The sequence below is a fragment of the Urocitellus parryii genome, chromosome 8 (assembly GCF_045843805.1).
Source record: "Urocitellus parryii isolate mUroPar1 chromosome 8, mUroPar1.hap1, whole genome shotgun sequence".
In the NCBI taxonomy this organism is placed as follows: domain Eukaryota; kingdom Metazoa; phylum Chordata; class Mammalia; order Rodentia; family Sciuridae; genus Urocitellus; species Urocitellus parryii.
This window is the reverse complement of record NC_135538.1, coordinates 117,780,512-117,799,931: the sequence shown is the minus strand read 5'-3', so window position 1 is coordinate 117,799,931 and position 19,420 is coordinate 117,780,512. Positions and strand designations below refer to the sequence as shown.

Sequence of the window (19,420 nt, the reverse complement as noted above, 5' to 3'; positions counted from 1 at the left end):
ATGGAAAGGATGGATATTTGTGCAGGATATCAACATTATTAAGAACATAGTTATTTTCCCTCAATACTAAGTGGTTCCTGACCCTCATAGCTTGCTGTTCAATATTTCCCCTAAGAGCAAATATTTTGAAGACATTAATTCTGCAATGCTTTCTTCAGTGTATCAATACAGCTTGACAGTAGCTGCCTCTTTGCCTTCATCTGGAAGGGCCCACAATATTCTTGGATAGTCCTTCCCTCTTTACCCAAGGGTATACTGAAAGCCTCACCTATTTTTCATGCTGATTTAGCTGATGTCTCCTTCCTCTATCCTTTGACCCTACCCCAATTTATGGATTATCTGGTTTTTAAGAATCCTTTTATTATGGTTATACATAATAGTGTCATTCATTTGGACATAATCATACATGCATGGTATGTAATTTATTTCATTTCAGTCCCCAGTAATTCCCTTCCCCTTCCTTCCTCCAACCTCCTGTTTCCCTTCTTCTACTCTACTAGGCTTATTTTTATTTATTTATCATTTTAATTGGTGATTTATAGATATGCATAACAGTGGCATTCACTGTATTATATGCATATATGTACACAGCATAATTTGATTTTATTCTTAATTTCTTCCCTTTTACTGTCCCTCTTCCCTCTCCTCCAATCTCCTTCCTCTACACTGCTGATCTCCCTTTCATTCCCATGGGATCTCCCCACCCCATTATTTGCTTTTATATTCTTCCTTCTAAGAAACTTACCTGACTGACGCATTCACTTACTTCATAATCTGATTTAGAGGGCTTAAAGTTTCAAAGGAAAAAATAACAATTCTGCTAGACTTCTGTCAAGGGTTTGGGTTGCCTCTTGACATCCAAGGAATGAATTGACTTGTCATGCTTTCTAGTCATTTTAGCTTTCCCTTGTTCCTACAATAAAATTCAACTCCAAGAATACTATGGTTTGGATAAATGTCCCACACAGGCCCATAAGTTAAGGGATTGGTCACCAGCTATAGTGCTATTAGGAAATGTAGAACCTATAGGAAGTGGAGGCAAATCAGAAGAAGTAAGGTCACTGGGAACATTCCCATGATAGGGTTCCCAGCCCTTTCCTCTATGTCTTTACTTCACAACTGCTATGAGGTAAGAATCTTCCTCTCACGGTACTCTCACCATGATGGAATGCCTCATGCAAGTCCAAAAGCAATGGGCCAACTTAACATGGACTAAAATCTCCAAAATTATGAGCCCAAACAATTCTTTCCTCTTTTTGAATTGCTTTATCTCAGGTATTTGTTACAACAAAGGGAACCTAACATAGAGGAATTTTAGGATTTGCAGGTATCTTAGAGAGCTGGCTGCCAAACTTCTTTTTGTGGTCCTGAGCCCTTCATAATTTATTGGAAAAATTTCTCTCCTGGACCCTCTAATGAACCCTTGATGGAAAAACATCCATCAAGGATAAAAAAACAAAAAACAGTTGAACTTAGATGACACTTGGAACAATCCAATTACCATCTCCCTTTTCATGTGTTCATTTACAATTGGAAAGGAAATGCCCTAAGGATCCTTACTCAACCCCATGGAGGACAGAACAGGTCACTATGGCATGATAGTCAGTAACTAAGGCGAGTGAGCCAGTGATTCTCTCCCTATCTAAAGGTGATTGCTACCAACTCCATTCTCATTAAAGCCACAGAGAAGAATGTCATGGGATCTTCCCTCACCATCTATATTCTTCACTGTGAGAGTCCTCCTGAACTCTCTCTATGCCCAGCCCTCTCTGCTTGTCACCTTCTATGAGATCCTCTTCCTCTCCTCATCTGAATTTACCATCACCCAATTTAATCTGATCAACCTTGCCATTTTCTTTTCTTCCCTGGAAAATGACGTTTCTTATGACATAACTAGACCACAAATTCTCAACCAATAAATAGATCTACAAGAAACCCACTCATATAATACAAACTATAACTGTTTGCAAATAGTTCTGATCTCAGAGGACCAATGGGTCACCACCAAGTTGGATATGCCAGTCTCCCTTGATGATATTATCACCTGAGCTCCTTTTGAGGCCTTAACTGCATGAGACAAACTCCACCGTCTCACCAAAGCATAACTCCTAGCTAAAAAGACTGCGAATGTTTATCCACAGAGGACTCGCCTTTGTGGTAGGGCATGACTGCTACATTCTGGAAGCTGAGAGAATTTTTAACACATATAAATGGTTTAGTTGTAGATGTGGTGCTGAGGATCAAACCCAGTGCCTCACACATGCAAGGCAAGTGCTTTAAAACTGAGCTACAGACCCAGCCCCAGAATTTTTAACTTTTATTTTTCAACAAATAAAAGACAAAATGCTTGTTCTTTACCTTTTGGATGGTGGTAAGGCTCCAGGAGCTCTACCTTTCATTAAAGTACAGGGTCACTCATTGGCCCAGAAAGAAGAAAGTAAAAGAAATAAGATAACTGAAGCCACTAACCAAGCAACTATCTCGCAAGAGGCCCTACATGTTATGGCCTCTAAAAGTTCCCCAATTTTTACCCCCTGTGCAAACCAAATTTATGCCATAGGCCAATAAAGCCCCAAGATATTTCCTCTGTGGTTGAAAGGAAAATGAGAAACACAAGACTGTTTAAACTGATGGCAATTGCTGGATAAGTCACCACTCTCCCACTGGATCTTTCAGCAAATGTAATGAGCCAATATCTATACCCACCTACAATTTCTCAAATGCTCACACTTACACATTTATTTGAAAAAAAGTCAATTGCTATTCATGTAGAAATATATTCTTCTAATTTTATACTCCTGCAGTTTCAAATGATTCACAAAGTGAGTTAGAAATGATCCAATCCTGAAAGGATACCTGCTTAGAATAGTTGAAACAATTTGTTCCTGTCTCCTCTGCCCAACTGTCACCCTTATTTTATCTTATAAAAATCTGTAACAATACCTCCACTGTTTGGTGTGACCAAAACTCATGTTGGGCTTTTTATAGAAAAATATTGAACAGGAAGATCAGTATTAAGAGTTGTAAACACAATGTTACTAAACTATGGTATAATTCCATATTTTCCTCTCTTCCAAACAATTCTTATCATTTATTTATTTATTTATTTATTTATTTATTTATTTATTTATATTGGTTCCTTTTAGTTAACCATGACAGTAGAACCTATTTCAATATCAGTTTTTCTTAATTTAAATAATTTAAATGGCATTTGTGTACCCCCAAAGGATCTTTTTGTTCCTGGGCAAAAAGATGCTTCTTGGATCCATAAGTATCCCAGGACTTGGAAAACAGGAAGAAATTTTCTTCTAGGACAACTTATTACCCCATTCACAATACTTAAGGTCTTTATCCTGGAATAAAGAGAACTTCCACTATTACAGGTGATCCCCATGATGACAACCTGTTGGATTATGAGTTTGACAGCAGTGAACATTTCAAGGGTGTGGTTTACCAGGTGGGTTTCACCACAGGAGATGGGCAAGAAGAATATTGGGATCCTGGCCAGGAGTTGTCACTATCATCAAAAACTTTTCCTGCACTCAGGAGAACCACCTATTCTACCGCTCAGCTCAGTAAGCCCAATGGAGATAGTTGGATTCCCCTATGTAGATCTGGGTAACCACGTTGCATTAAATTACCTCTTTGCTGCAAAGAGTGGTGTCTGTGCCGTATCACGTATCTTATGCTGTACTTGTATAAATACTTCTAGACAGGTTGATTTGGAACCTTCCAAACCTTACAATTGGCTAAGTCCCTAAAAGGAATACCTTCAAAAGTCCCCTTAGCTGGTTAAACTTCTAATTCTCAGATATTTTCAGTTCAGTATCATTTGACATTGACTTCCTCTTGGGTTCTACCCTATAGTTTTAAATTATTCTCCTCATATTGGAGTCAAATATTTGTTTCCCCTCTGTCAAAATTGTTCAGCCTATTTTAACAGATAAATATAAGAGAATCCCACCAGAATCCTATTTAGTCAGCCTAAACATTCTGGGCTCTCTCCAGCTAGAAAATGGAACCAGTTCTAACCAAGAGACTTTGATTTAGATGTGACAAATATCTATCAGGATGCCCCTCATTAGTATATGGCTCTGATTGTTCAGTTGGTCACTGCCCATCCATCTGGATATAGAAGTGGGACAGGCTTCATCCAGAGAAGGTAACAAATGACTCTGGTACCATGGTAGGACATAAATGCTTTATTCAATCAAAATGCTGCCCAATGACAAGTTTCCATCAAAAGGGAGGACTGTTTCCTTTAAGAAAGGCTGAATCTCCAAGGAGGATCTCAGATGAATAATTGGGCTTGAATTCAGAAAGAAATCTTGCAGTCATTTGTTGACTGGGTGTCATACACATGGTCTGTGTTCTGGGGAGAACCATAACTTGAACATTATGGACCTACTGCTCTTGTTTCAATTGCCAAGACAAACATATTTTAGGAATTCTCATTTTGCTGCCTGAATTTTACCAATGAACTATGACCTACAGCTATATGTAAACATGAACCAATCAGGAATGGGCACAGTTGTAACCCTCATTTGCATAAAGTGGACCACAGTAAGAACTTGGGCTGGAAATTCCTCTATAAGTTAACCCCTCCCTCTCTTTGTTACTTTGCAGTACATGTTCATTTTAACTCCCTGGTTTGCAAACTTGCTATTTTTTTGTTTTTTAGATGAAGCCTCTTCTTTTCTCTTGAACCTATTTTAAATGAATTTTGATTGACAGGGATTACTAGACTTTTTGTGATTAGAATGTTGTTAGAAATACAAATTAGGACCATGCTGATGAGGTTTCAGATGGACATGAGGAACAAGGTGTTGGAAACTGGAGTATAATACAGTGGCAAGGAACTTTTTGGGATGATGTTCATATCCTAGACTCTGTGGAAAGCAGGACTTTAGATGAATGAATTAGGATGTCAAAAGAAATATTCAGGCAATAAATTATTTTGGCTGTTTATACTAAAGTGAGAGAAGACAAATGATTTAAAACCACAATTGATAATTAAATGAGAAACAAAATGGAAATATTTGGAAAATTCCCAGTAAGCCCATGTAAATAATAAAAAGCATGTTCAGGAGAGAATATAAAGGTGTGGACAAGCCACTCTTTTCTAAAGAGATTAATATGGATAAAAGGAAACCAGGTTTGAGTCATTGAGACCATAGCAGAATGGCTCTGAATCATTTCAGAAGTTTTCTAGTCAAGCTAAGACCTGAAGGCAAGGTTTTCAGAGAAGTGCCCATGGGACCTCAGCTTTTGCTGCTTTGGGACTCTGCTCTGTGAGTTCCAGCAGAGTGCCCCTTATCCTCCCAATCCAGGGTTCAAATGAATTTGGATGTGGTTTCACCTACCACTCCAGAAAGTGCAAGTTTAATTTGCCTGCATTGGTGTCATGATAATTCTGTGGGTGCCCTGAGTGCAAGAACTGCAGAGCCATGATGGTCTTCAACTATATTTCAAAGGATTCACTGGACAGCTTGGGGACTCAGGAAAAGGCATGTTGCATGAACAGAACTAAAACAGAGATCCCCCACTACAGTATGAACCAAAGGAATCATAGAGCAGAGGCCACCACAGAGTCCTCATTAAGGTAATGTAGTATAGCCCTTGAGACCACAGAAACGTGGGAAATTCAATCCTGGAAAGGCTTAAGCACTAGACTTCATCATAAGAGCTGCTGGACACATTAAGCCCAGCAAAGCCAAGAGGGCATGGCTGCCCAAGGCCCTGGGGACCACTCCACCCAGGGTGTCATGTGGGAGATGGAGTCAAAGATTTTTTTCCAGAATTTAGAATTAATGCTGTTTTCCACATTGGGACCAGTCAACACCTTCATCTTGCCTACTTCTCCTTTTTGGAATGAGAATACCTATTCCAGGCCTGTCTCATGATTATCTTTTGGAAAGAGGCTTCAGAGGCTTCAGAGCTGGAGGGAAATTTGCTCAGTATGAATCCTGGCATGAATCTGGCCCATATCTGAACTAATGAGACTCTGGACTTTTGACTTTTGAGTTGATAGTGCAATAAGTTAAGTGTTTGGGGGTGATGGGTATGATATAAATAAAGTTTATATGGGAGAAGGAGATGAATTTGGGGGACCAGGGATGAATGTTATGGTATGAATATCTCTCTTTAAAAGTTCATGCACGATAACACTATGCACAAATGAAAAGTGTTGAGAGATGGAACGTTTAAGAAGTGATTAGGTCATGAGGGAATTGTCCTAAAGAATGGATTAATGAACTTTTTCATGGGAGTGGATTTATTATCATGAATTTGCATTTGTTATAAAAAGAAATATCTCTCTCATGCTCTCATGCACATTTGTTTTCCTCTTTGCTCCTTGGGATGATATAGAAAGCAGGCACACCTCAGCTAAAACCCCTTGACATTAGACTTCCTAGTCTCCAGATCTATAAGTAATACATTTCTGCCTTCATCAAATAGACATTCTTATCATAGAAGTACAAAGCAGACTAAGATAAAGTCATCTCTGGGGAAAGAATAGGGTAAGCAGACATGGCTAATTAAGGATAATAGAGGGTACAATGTAAGTAACAATTTGGGGAAAAACTCCAGTAGATCAATGAGTTCCCTTTACTTACTGACTCTCATCCCATGAGACGATAACAACCTTCACACTCTCTGTACCCCTGGTCAAAATTATAATTTGAACCATATGAAACTTATGATTTTGAGTACTCTTGACTTTCAAAAATAGAATGTCATATACTTTATATTATACTGTTGAATTCCTTCCTGTAGGCTCAATTCAGAGACATGGAAGGTGTAGGGGAAACTGATGGTATAGAAAGATTCAAAACAGAGTCATAAACCAGTCATGGAGGCCCTCGCCTGTAATCCTAGTGACTTGGGAGGTTGAGGAAGGAGGATAGTCTCAGCCCATGTGTTCAGCCATCCTGTGCAACATAGTGAAAACTTGTCTAAGGAAAGAAGGAAGGGAAGAAGGAAGGAAAGAAGAAAAGAAAAAGTTAAAAGAATCTTAAAGAGTACTAACCTATTTTTTTCAGAAGATGCTCATTAACTACAGGTTTATTCCAAGGTCTAAGTGCTCTGCTTGAGTTTCAGGGTGCTTTCCATAGGAGAAAGAGAGAGCATTAAACCTAACTTTCCTTGGAGCATCTGCAGTACAGGGATTCAGTACTGAATGTTTATACTTCATAAACACTGAAGTTTGGGAAGAAAGAGAAGATAATGGAGGATACCTCTTGTTATATCCTCACACTTGAGACAGAGGTGGCAACCTCATGGATGCTGGTGAGGACATAAGACAGGATCCTCCAAAAGAAACCCTTCCAATTCCATTAGACTCCCATAAAAATTTTCAGAGAATTCTTTCTTCCTTTTTTCTGGCATAATTGAACACAATAAAGGGAAGTGCTATAGGGGAATTTTTAAAACATCATTATTTCTAAGTCTCCTCAAGTCTCTGAGGAAATATGATGTGATGCTAGAGAGGTTCCACTTCAAGGAGCTGGGAAGAAATGGTGCATATAGAGGTCCTCTGCACATGTCTCCTAGAGAGGACAGCATCTGGGCTTGTGTGTGTGTGTGTGTGTGTAAGTGTGTAATTTGAGACTCATGTGATAAAGATAAGCAGTTACAGAGAAAACTCACACATTTTTGAAGGATTTTGCCTGGACAAAGTGTGAAAGTTAACTCCCATCCTTCCCCCTTCCCCCAATATCAGCTCAGCACCCAAGGTGTGCACTTACGGCGGGTGTCCCTGGACAAACCCACAGAAGGGCTCAGCAGCAACAGTATCACAGTCAGAGCTGCCATACAGGAGCATCTGGGAAGCCACAGACACACCATGCTGGAGAGCAGGAGAGGATGGATGACAGAGGATCAGGCAAGTGCCACTCAGTGAGAACAATGGCCCTTATCACCTACATCCCAAATAATAACAACCAAGGTGTTCATTTGTGTGATGTTAGATTTGGTAATCTTAGTGTTGAAGAACCAATCAGCATCAGAGATGAAAATCATCATCAGTTGGTAGTCAGAGACTCAGTATGAGGGCCCTGTTCTGCAACTTATGATTTCCTCTATAAAAATGACTGCTTTAATTTAGTCTTTTAAATATTTGATCCAGTTGCATCTGAAACATTAATTAGACTATCTGTGAACTGTCTCTGTTGGCCTCTGGCACAATAACTCTGGCTTTATAAGAATTAATATCTTATATGAAAAATCCTTAATCATAGTTCCCATTGTGATTTCCTCATTTTATTGAGGATATATTTCTTTATCATTCCCCTTCTTCTACCTTATACTAAGAAAAGATGCAAGGAATTTGCTAATGAATACATTATAGAAAATTCAGAACATGATAAAAATATGACTTACATCATTTAATGTAATCATATAAATTGAAGCATAATTTTATCATTCAATAATTATGCATTATATTAATATAAATGTAATGTCTTAGAATGGACTAGAAAGGACAAATATACATATAAAATTCATCATTACTTTGCATTCTGCCACAGTTCTAATAAGCAGTCTTTCCTTATGTGCCCTAGCATTTCTAAAGGTAGAAGTCACCATGAAGCAATAAAAATCATGAAAATTAACTTAGTGATTTTTTTGTATTTTTACTTTGTCCTCAGAATTGTCCTGAGGGATTTTTATAGGTGCTATTTTAAATCAACTCTCATATCAGCACAGCAAGAAAGTAACCATTCCACTCCCAGAGATGGAGAGAATAAAGTGATGGTGAATAAGCAACTTGCAAGGATACATGTTGTCCTTTTTGTGCAACAAAGTTTGAATGACTTGTACATGACCCAGTTTCTAAAGAGAATAATGTCTCTCATAGGAAAATTACTTTATCACTTAAGTCATGAATATGCATATCAGTAAGGCTACTTTTCAATGAATTATAGCATTTTATTTTACGTAATGTGAGTCAACCACTGTGCTGAAATTATAGCTGCCTCAAAAGATACTCTTCATCTCCATAGCTATTCTACTCTGGAGAGAATGAAATTTGGATTTATCCTTTGTAATAACATTTATGGCTCCACACAATTCCTAAATCCAGTTTATCACTCTTGATTATTATTTCAGCTTTCTTAGCTTAATGTAGAGGAAGTCTGATGAACTCAGAGCAAAACAGAAATAGTATCTCAACTTCATTGAAAAAATATATTTCTATTAATGTGGAAATTTTGAAATTTCTTAAAGAAATTGAAAAAATTTCACTATCATTCCTGAATTTCAGAAGAAACTCTTTGTTCCTAAATCTGAATGATAATTCATAACTACAGCTAGGCATGCAGTTGCAACCAGAACATTACATTTAATGTGACCAGCAGAAAAATTATAACTTAGAAACTAACTACAATGAGTGGTATTATAAGAAAATGAAGCTAAGCTTTTCCTGGGAATTACAGAATAAAATGGAGAGCAAAGAAAAGAAATTTCAGATACCCCATTTGCCATCTTTATTTGGGGTAACTCCTATCTTGGGACACGGGCCCAACACCCCGACCCTCCTCATCCCCAGGCCACCAACCCAGCCCAGTGCTTGCAGCTACTTGGCTGGCCCCCAGCTCTCAATGCTAAGTCCTAAAATGCTCTATACAAAACATCTCTCCACAGCAGTCATGCAGATCCCTGTGCTCAGCCCCCAGGACCTCTGGAGAGAGAGATTCCTGAATGGAAAGTAGAAAGGGCAGGGGTGAGAGAGATACAGTTTAGAGACTAAATTAGAGAACAGGAACTGTGGGGACCACAAGCAATGTAAGGAACTAAGATCAGGTGCCCACATCACATGAGTGGACCCCAAAGGAGATTCCTGGGGATCTTCCAATGGGAACTGGAAGGTGCTATACCCCACCTCCAGGAGTTCTACCACTAAGACCACCCATCCCACCCTAATAACCTTCACCATCCTGAAGGTGGAAATACCAGCCCACTCCAGACAACCACATTCAACAATTGAATGAGAAAGGAAACAGGGAAGATATTGATCTCCAACAGACATAATTGTTCAATTTTCCTTTGAGATTTTTTCCCTTTTTTCCTCACCCTCACATCCCCAGTATTTGTGAAACCAAGCACTTTTCATGCATTGGGCTACTGAGGACTGGGATGTCTGAACAGTATAATATGGTTTTGTTGTATATTCTTTTATCCTTTATTTTTACACTTTTTTCTTTTTAATATTTTACTCATTCTCTATATTTTCCTCCCACTTATCTGTCTCCCCAGTCTCTTTCTCTCTTTTCTCCTGCTAACAGCCAACTTCTTTTGATTCCTCATTCATGCTTTCTATGATCTAATACCTCTATATTCTCACTTTCTACCTCATTAACATCTCAGCCTACACCTCCCATCTTCCTTTGTCCACCATTAGAAACTGTAGACTCTTGTGAAAACTTACTGCTTATATTGTAGATAATAACCAAACACACCCTTTCTGTTTACTGTGACAAACCTGTAAATGTCTAATAGACTACTTGGCTGAATATTGTTTCACTGAGTGCTGTTAATAGTGATCTCCCTCTTCAAGGCAAGGAATTGGAAACCTGCAGGGACACTATAAGTCTAAAGGATAAAAACTGTAACACATTGGATCTGTACTGCTAGAGGGAAATACACACAAATAACATGACAAAACAAGGGAAGAAAGTGCCCCCAAACAAACCAAGATACTACAATAATAGGATCGTTTGCCAGCACAGTAAAAGAAATGTCAGAGAAGGAGTTCAGAATTAAAATGAACTGTGAGGTAAAGGATGATATAAGAGAGAAAACTCAGGCAATAAAAGATCACTTCAATAAGCAAAAGACTACTTCAATAAAGAGATAGAGATTCTAAAAAAATCAGAAATCCTTAAAATGAAGGAAACAATAAACCAAATTAAAAAGTCAAATAAAGTGTCACAAACAGACTGGATCACCTAGAAGACATAACCTCAGGCAATGAAGACAAAATATATAATCTCAAAAATAAAGTTGACCATAGAGTGAAGATGATAAGAAATCATGAACAGAACTTACAAGAATTATGGGATAACATTAAAAGACCAAATTTAAAACTTATCAGGATAGAGGAAGGCACAGAAGTACACACCAAAGGAATGAGTAATCTGTTCAATAAAATAATATCAAAACATGTTTTTCAAACCTGAAGAATAAAATGGAAAATCAAATACAAGAAACTTACAGGATAAAAAATGTACAAAACTAAAATAGATCCAGACCAAGGCACATTATAATAAAAATGCCTAGCATACATAACAAGGATAAAATTTTAAAGGCCATAAGAGAAAAGTATCAGATTACATATAGGAGGAATCCAATTTGAACTCAGCAGATTTCTCAACCCAGTCCTCAAAGCCAAGACATCTTAGAAAAATATATACCAAGCTATGAAAGAAAATGGATGCCAAAAGAATCATATATCCAGAAAAACTAAGCTTCAGATTTGATGAGAAAATAAAAATCTTCCATGATAAACAAAAGTTAAAAGTATTTTACAGCTAGAAAGCCCACACTACAGAACATCCTCAGCAAAATATTCCAAGAAGAGGAAATGAAAACAGCAATGAAAATCAGCAAAGGGAGGAATGACATTAATGGAAAAGCCAATCAAAGGATAAATCAAGTCAAGTTAAAAACAAAAAAAATAAACCAAAATGACTGAGAATACAAATCATGTCTCAATAATAACCCTGAATGTTATTGGCCAAACACATAATCAAAAGACATAGAATGGCAGATTGGATCAAGAAAAAAAAATATGCAGACTTCAAGAGACTCATCTCTTAGGAAAAGACTTCCACGGACTAAAGGTGAAAAAAACATACTACTCACATGGACTGTATAAACAAGCAGGGGTTTTCATCCTCATATAAGATAAAGTGGACTTCAAGCCAAAATTTTTCTGAAGGGATAAGGAAGAACATTTCATGCTGCTTAAGGGAACTATACATCAACAAGACATAACAATTATAAATATATATGCCCTGAACAATGGAGCATCTATGTAATCAAATTCATCTCAATTTCAAAAATCAAATAGACTGCAACACAATAATACTTTAACACACCTCACTCACCGATGCACAGATCTTCCAAACAAAAACTAAACAGAGAAAATATAGAACTCAACAATACAATCAATAATTTAGACTTCACAGACATATGTAGAGTATTTCATCCATCAATGAATGAATACACTTACTTCTTAGCAGCACATAGATCCTTCTCTAAAATAGACTATATACTATGCCACAAAAAGAAGTCTTAGCAAATACAAGAAAAAATACAAACACTACTCTGCATTCTTGCAGATCATAATGAAATGAAATTAGAAATCAATGATAAAATAAATGATAAAAGCTACTCCAACATCTTCAGACTAAATAATATGCTATTGAATGAACGATGAATAGCAGAAAAAATCAGAGAGGAGATTAAAAAATCTTAGAGAAAAATGAGAACACCAATACAACATGTTAAAATCTCTGAGACACTATGAAGTCAGTGCTAAGAAGAAAGTTCATTGCATTTAGCTCATTCATTAAAAGAATAAAAAGCCAACAAATAAATGACCTAACATTACATCTCAAAGCCCTAGAAAAAGAAAAACAAATAAACACTAAAAGTAGTAGATGACAAGAAATACTTAAATTCAGAGCTGAAATCAATGAAATTTTAACATAAAAAATTCAAAAAATTGACAAAACAAAAAGACGATTCTTTGAAAAACATGAAAAAGGAAATATCACAGTGGTTAAAACTGAAATACAAAAGATAATTAGAAATTATTTTGAAAATTTATACTTCAATAAAATAGAAAATCTCAAAGGCATTGACAAATTTCTAGAGATATATGATGTACCAAAATTGAATCAGACATACACAATTTAAACATATCAATTTCAAGCAATGAAATAAAAGATCATCAAAAGCCTACCAACAAAGAAAGCCCAGGACCAGATGAATTCTCAGCCAACTTCTATATGACCTTCAAAGAAGTATTAATACCAATATTCCTCAAATTATTCCATGAATATAAAATGGAGGAACTCTTCCAAACTCATTCTATGAGGCCAGTATCATCCAGATTACCAAAACCAGACAAAGACACATGAAGGAAAGAAAACTTCAAACCAATATCACTGATGAATAAAGAAGCAAAAACTCGAAATCAAATTCTGAAAAATTACATACAAAAACATATTAAAAAGATAATGCACCATGACCAAGGGGAGTTCATCCCAAAGATGCAAGGTTGGTTCAACTTATATAAGTCAATAAATGTAATTCATCTCTTCAACAATGAAAGATAAAAACCATATGATCATCTCAATATATGCAGAAAAAGCATTTGACAAAACATGGCACCCTTTCAAGTTCAAAACACTAGAAAAACTAGGGATAGTATGAACATACCTCAACATTGTAAATGCTAACTATGCTAAACCCAAGGCCAAAATCATTCTAAATGGAGAAAAATTGAAAGCATTCCCTCTAAAAACTGGAACAAGACAGGGATGCCCTCTTTCACCACTTCTATTCAACATAGTCCTGGAAACTCTAGCCAAAGCAATGAGAGAGATGAAAAAAATTAAAGGGATATGAATAGGAAAAGAAGAACTCAAACTGTCACTATCTGCTGACAATGTTATTCTATAATTAGAAGATCCAAAAGATTCCACCAGAAAACTTCTGGAGCTAATAAATGAATTCAACAAAGTAGCATGATATAAAATCAACACCTGCAAATCAAATGCATTTAAGTATATCAATGATGAATCCTCTTAAACATAAATTAGGAAAGCTACCCCATTCACAATATCCTAAACAACAACAACAAAAACCACTTGGCAAATCAACCTAACAAAATATGTGAAAGACTCTACAATGGAAACTACAGAACACTAAAGAAAGAAGTTGAAGAAGACCTTAGAAGATAGAAAGATCTCCCTTAGTCTTGGATAGGCAGAATTAATATTGTCAAAATGGCCATACTACCAAAAGTATTATACAGATTTAATGTGATTCCAATCAAAATCCCAATGACATTTCTCATAGAAATTGAAAAGGCAATCATAAAATTCATTTGGAAAAATAAGAGATCCATAATAGCCAAAGCAATTTTTAACAAGAATGAAGCAGGAGGCATCACAAACCAGAACTTTAACTATACTACAAAGCTATAGTAACAAAAATGGCATGGTATTGACACCAAAATAGACATGTAGGCCAATGGTACAGAATAGAGGGCACAGAGAGGACTTCACATAAATACATTTATCTCATAGTAATCAAAGGTGCCAAAAACATACATTGGAGAAAAGATTGTCTCTTCAACAAATGATACTGAGAAAACTGAAATCCATATACAGCAAAATGAAGTTAAATCTCTATCTCCCACCATGCACAAAACTCAACTAAAAGTGGATCAAGGGCCTAAAAATTAGACCAGAGACTGAACCTAATAGAAGAAAAAGCAGGCCCAAGTCTTCATCACTTCAGCTTAGGACCTGACTTCCTTAACAAGACTCCCAAAGCACAAGAAATAAAATCAAGAATCAATAAATGGGATGGATTCACGCTTCTTCTCAGTGAATGAAATAATCAATAGCACAAAGAGAGAGCCTACAGAATGGGAGAAAATCTTTATCACATGTACATCAGATAAAGCACTAATCTCTAGGATATATAAAGAACTCAAAAATCTTAACACCAAAAAAAAAGCACAATCAATAAATGAGCTAAGGAACTGAGCAGACACTTCACAGAAGAAGATATACAATTGATCAACAAATATATAAAAAAGTTTAATGTCCCTAGCAAATAGAGAAATGCAAATCAAAACCACTCCAAGATTTCATCTCACTCCAGTAAAAATGGCAGATATCAATAATACTAGCAACAATTAGCGCTCGAGAGGATGTTGGGAAAAAGTTATACTCATACGTTGCTGGTGGGACTGCAAATAGGTGCAACCAATCTGGAAAGCAGTATGGAGATTTCTTTAAAAAAATTGAAATGAAACCACCATTTGACCTAGCTATCCAACTCCTCAATCTATACCCAAAGGACTTAAAATCAGCCTACTATATTTACAGCAATTATATTTATAGCAATTCACAATAGCTAAACTGTGGAACCAACCTAGATGCCCTCCAAAAGATGAATGGATAAAGAAATGGTGGTATATGTACACAATGGAACATTACTCATCATTAAAAGAAAATAAAATATGGCATTTTCAGGTAAATGGATGAAGTTGGAGAATATCATGCTAAGCAAAGTAAGCCAATCCCCAAAATCTAAAGATCGAATGTTTTCTCTGAAAAGTGGATATTGCTGCATAATGATGGGGCCAGGGAGCACATAGGATAAATCAAGAAACTTTGGATATGGCAAAGGAAAGGAAGGAGAGGGGAGGTGGTATGGGTATAGAAAAGATGGCAGAATGAGTTGGACATCATTACCCTATGTACATGTAGGATTACATGAATGTTGAGACTGCATTGTGTACCATCAGAGAAATGAAAAGTTGTGGTCCATTTGCATAGAAGAGTCAAAATGTGCTCTGCTTTTATGCATAACAAATTAGAACAGATTTTAAAAAAGGAAAAACAATTATATATCAACGACTTGCAGAAATACATTTAAAGAAAACACTATCAAAATTGTTCATATATATAAATTTAACACATAATCGACAAGTCATACAAATTTTATTTTTAAAAAGAATGGACAACAAACTAGTATATTGTATTCACTTATGTGAAATAAAGTGATTTAAATATTATAATCTCACACTTTTCTTCAATGTTAATCCAATATACTGATAGCTTAGGTACAACAATGTAGCCAATGTTACCAAACCATCAATCCTATAAATGATCTCTGGGATGAATTTCTTCACTGAAAGCAAGTGGGGAAAGATCTACCTTGCTCTTGGATAGGCAGAATTAATATTATCAAAAATGACCATACTACCAAAAGCACTATAAAGATTTAATGCAATTCCATTCAAAATCCCAATGGCATTCTCCATAGAAATAGAAAAAGGAGTTATGAAACTCATCTGGAAAAATAGGAGACCCGAAATACCTAAAGCAATCCTTAGCAGGAAGAGTGAAGCAGGTATCATCACTATACCAGAACTTGAACTATACTACAGAGAAATAGTAACAAAAACAGCCTGGTATTGGCATAAAAACAGGCTGGTAGACCAATGGTTCAGAATAGAGGACACAGAGACTAACCCAGAAAATTACAATTATCTCATATTAGACAAAGGTGCCAAAAACATGCATTGGAGAAAAGATAGACTCTTCAACAATTGGTGCTGAGAAAACTGGGAATCCACATGCAACAAAATGAAATTGAACCCCTATTTCTCAACATGTACAAGGATATACAATTCATCAATAAATAGATGAAAAAATATTTAGCATCTCTAGCAAATAGAGAAATGAAAATCAAAACTACTCTAAGATTTCATCTCACTCAAGTCAGAACAGCAACAGATGGTGTTGGACAAGATAATGCTAAGTGAAGTTAGCCAATACCAGAAAAACAAATGCCAAATGTTTTCTCTGAAATAAGGTGAATGACTTATAATCGGGTAGGGAGGGGGAGCACGGGAGCAATAGACAAACTCTAGATAGGGCACAGGGTTGGGAGGGGAAGGGAGGGGGCAAAGGGTTAGCAAGGATGGTGGAATGTGATGGACATCATTATCCAAAGTACATGTATGAAGACATGAGTTGGTGTGAACATACTTTATGTACAAATAGAGATATGAAAAATTGTGTTCTATATGTGTAATCAGAATTGTGATGCATTCTGCTGTCATATGTTTAAAAAATGAAATCAATTTTTTAAAAAAGACCCCCAAGGGGCTAGGGATGTGGCTCAAGCTGTAGCGCACTCACCTGGCATGCGCAGTAGGTTAGATCCTCAGTACCACATACAAATAAAAATGTTGTGTCCACCAAAAACTAAAAAAATAAATATTAAAAATTCTCTCTCTCTCTCTCTCTCTCTCTCTCTCTCTCTCTCTCTTTAAAAAAAAGATACCCCCAAAAAGATATGGTGTCCACCTAAAAAATTAATATAAAAATATTAAATTTAATTAGGTAAACAGATAAAAATAAATACGTCTTTAAAATTACTAACTCACAAGTTTCTATAGGTGGGAAGATAATAATAATATAATGTTGACTTCTACATAATGTCTAGAATGTTTCTAGACATTTGTTTCTAGGATTTTTTCTTCAACTTGTCTGATATCTTGGGTTTTACAATTTAAAATGAGTAAATTAGATTTAACATCAGTGGGATTAATCTTCACTAGAAAAATCTGATTAATTTACAAAGTTAAAGTGCTAAAGCATCAACTGCTAAATATAAAGTCAATCATTCATAAAATTTTATAAGAACATATATTTAAACAGTATGCATTTATTTTCATAAATTGATAAATGGAATCATTTGTCTAAATTCAGAAATTTCATAAGGATTGTTTCAGAATGTGGATTAAGAAAAGGGTCAACAGCTAGGAAAGAGAAATAAGAAGGTTTTAGGGGGGGCTGGGGATGTGGCTCAAGTGGTAGCTCGCTCGCCTAGCATGCGTGCGGCCCGGGTTCGACCCTCAGCAGCACCACATACCAACAAAGATGTTGTGTCCGCCGAGAACTAAGAAAAAATAAATAAATGTTAAAATTCTCTCTCTCTCTCTCTGTCCCCCTCTCTCTCACTCTCTCTTTAAAAAAAAAAAAAAAGAAGGTTTTAGGTATGGAAATATATTTTAGTATGGAAAATATATTTCTGGATAAGAAGGGCTTTGTGTGGTAAAGTAAATTTGTTAAATGTCTAAGCAAGTCACAAAAGGGTTTGTTAAGGGTAAATTGTTAAAGTGTGCATGTAACTAAATTGGTCATTTATATAATTAGCATAATCAATCAAAACTCTTCAAGGCTTTTTCCTAAGATTAAATATTTTTTTTAATATTTATTTATTTATTTTTAGTTTTCGGCGGACACAACATCTTTGTTTGTATGTGGTGCTGAGGATCGAACCCGGGCCGCACGCATGCCAGGCAAGCGCGCTACCTCTTGAGCCACCTCCCCAGCCCCCAGATTAAATATTAATGTACTGATATAAACCAAAATTTAATCTATATTACAGCAAATGTTTTTAAAGGAATTAGTGTTTAAACTTGATATAAAAACATCAATGTAATTGTGGTTCTATTACTATCTACTTTGTATACTAAATGTATTAATATTTTTCACGTATATGAGTGTTTGAAGTAGGAGGTTTAAAAGAGCATTTTATCAAGCTGAAGTTCTCCAAACTAAAGTTTTCTGTAATAGTAATTTTAGACTTATAAAAATAGCAAATTTTGTGGGGATTTATTTATATCATTCAATGTTCTATAACTGGACATGAACTTTATGTTAATTTTTACACTGGGGTAGAAATTTAAATGTATTTTTAAAAGATAATGAGAGTCTGATCTGTTAAAGGTTAATATTGTGAAACAAAAACATTTTGCCACTTTCCCACAAGGAGGGCTTAAGAGCTCTCTTAGCTATTGTTTGAGTCCTGTTTCAGATGTAATGTCATATTGTCTTAACTAACATTCATATATGCTGAGGGCCATTGCCTAGTAGGAATGACGCATCAAAATTTCCTTGCCAGCGTACCCCATGTTAAATGGACTTGCCTTGGAAATCTGCTGTGACCTTGCATGTGTGTTTGAGAAAGGTGACCCTGCTCAAGGACCAGGTTGGATCCAGGTTTAAGATGTATCCTGCAGGTTTGAGGAAGTATCCCCGCTCCTTGGGTTTAGGGCGTTCCCGGTTTAAGACAAGTTTAAGGCGTTCCCGGTTTAAGACAATGTTTTTAGGGAAGTTCCAGGTTTAAGTTTATTGCTGCTGGGAATAGCGGGTTCCTGCTGCCTGAGTTCCCGTTGAGTTCTCGTGGAATTGAGAAAGTATTTGGGACGTGAATTGTGCGGCAGAACTTGGATTTTCCCCAGAACATGTGTAGAGGCCGGTGTGAGTTCGGGAATAAAGAATTGCTGTTTGAATCTACAAGGTGTGAGTGGCTCGTGATTCTGTGCCCAGCCAAGACATTGGCACATATAGACTTAGGAAACAATATATATAAACTTTATAAAATGATATTAAGAAAGAGGCAAAGATCAGCTTCAGAAATAAAATACTATACCTAAGATTTACCAGGAGGTCCACCTCACCTGAGTTAAGACTTTGCCTCTCACCTTACTCTGTAAGGGGGGGTCCGGCGGAGCGTCGGAGGGAGAGACCACACACAAGAGACTTACTCCATGCAATTGGCAAAAGGGGATTTATTGGGGATCCATTCCAGCGCGCTG

General features: G+C 36.4%; 1 protein-coding gene across 1 annotated transcript in view; it reads right to left on the bottom strand.

Annotated features, from left to right (window-relative positions):
• Positions 1-7,848, bottom strand: part of LOC113177040 (HLA class II histocompatibility antigen, DRB1 beta chain-like) — a 32,254-nt gene extending 24,406 nt beyond the window's left edge. The window contains exon 1 of the mRNA XM_026381575.2: positions 7,749-7,848. Coding sequence (XP_026237360.2) covers positions 7,749-7,848 — 100 coding nt within the window. The remainder of the gene's footprint in view (positions 1-7,748) is intronic.
• Between the last annotated feature and the right edge of the window lie 11,572 nt (positions 7,849-19,420).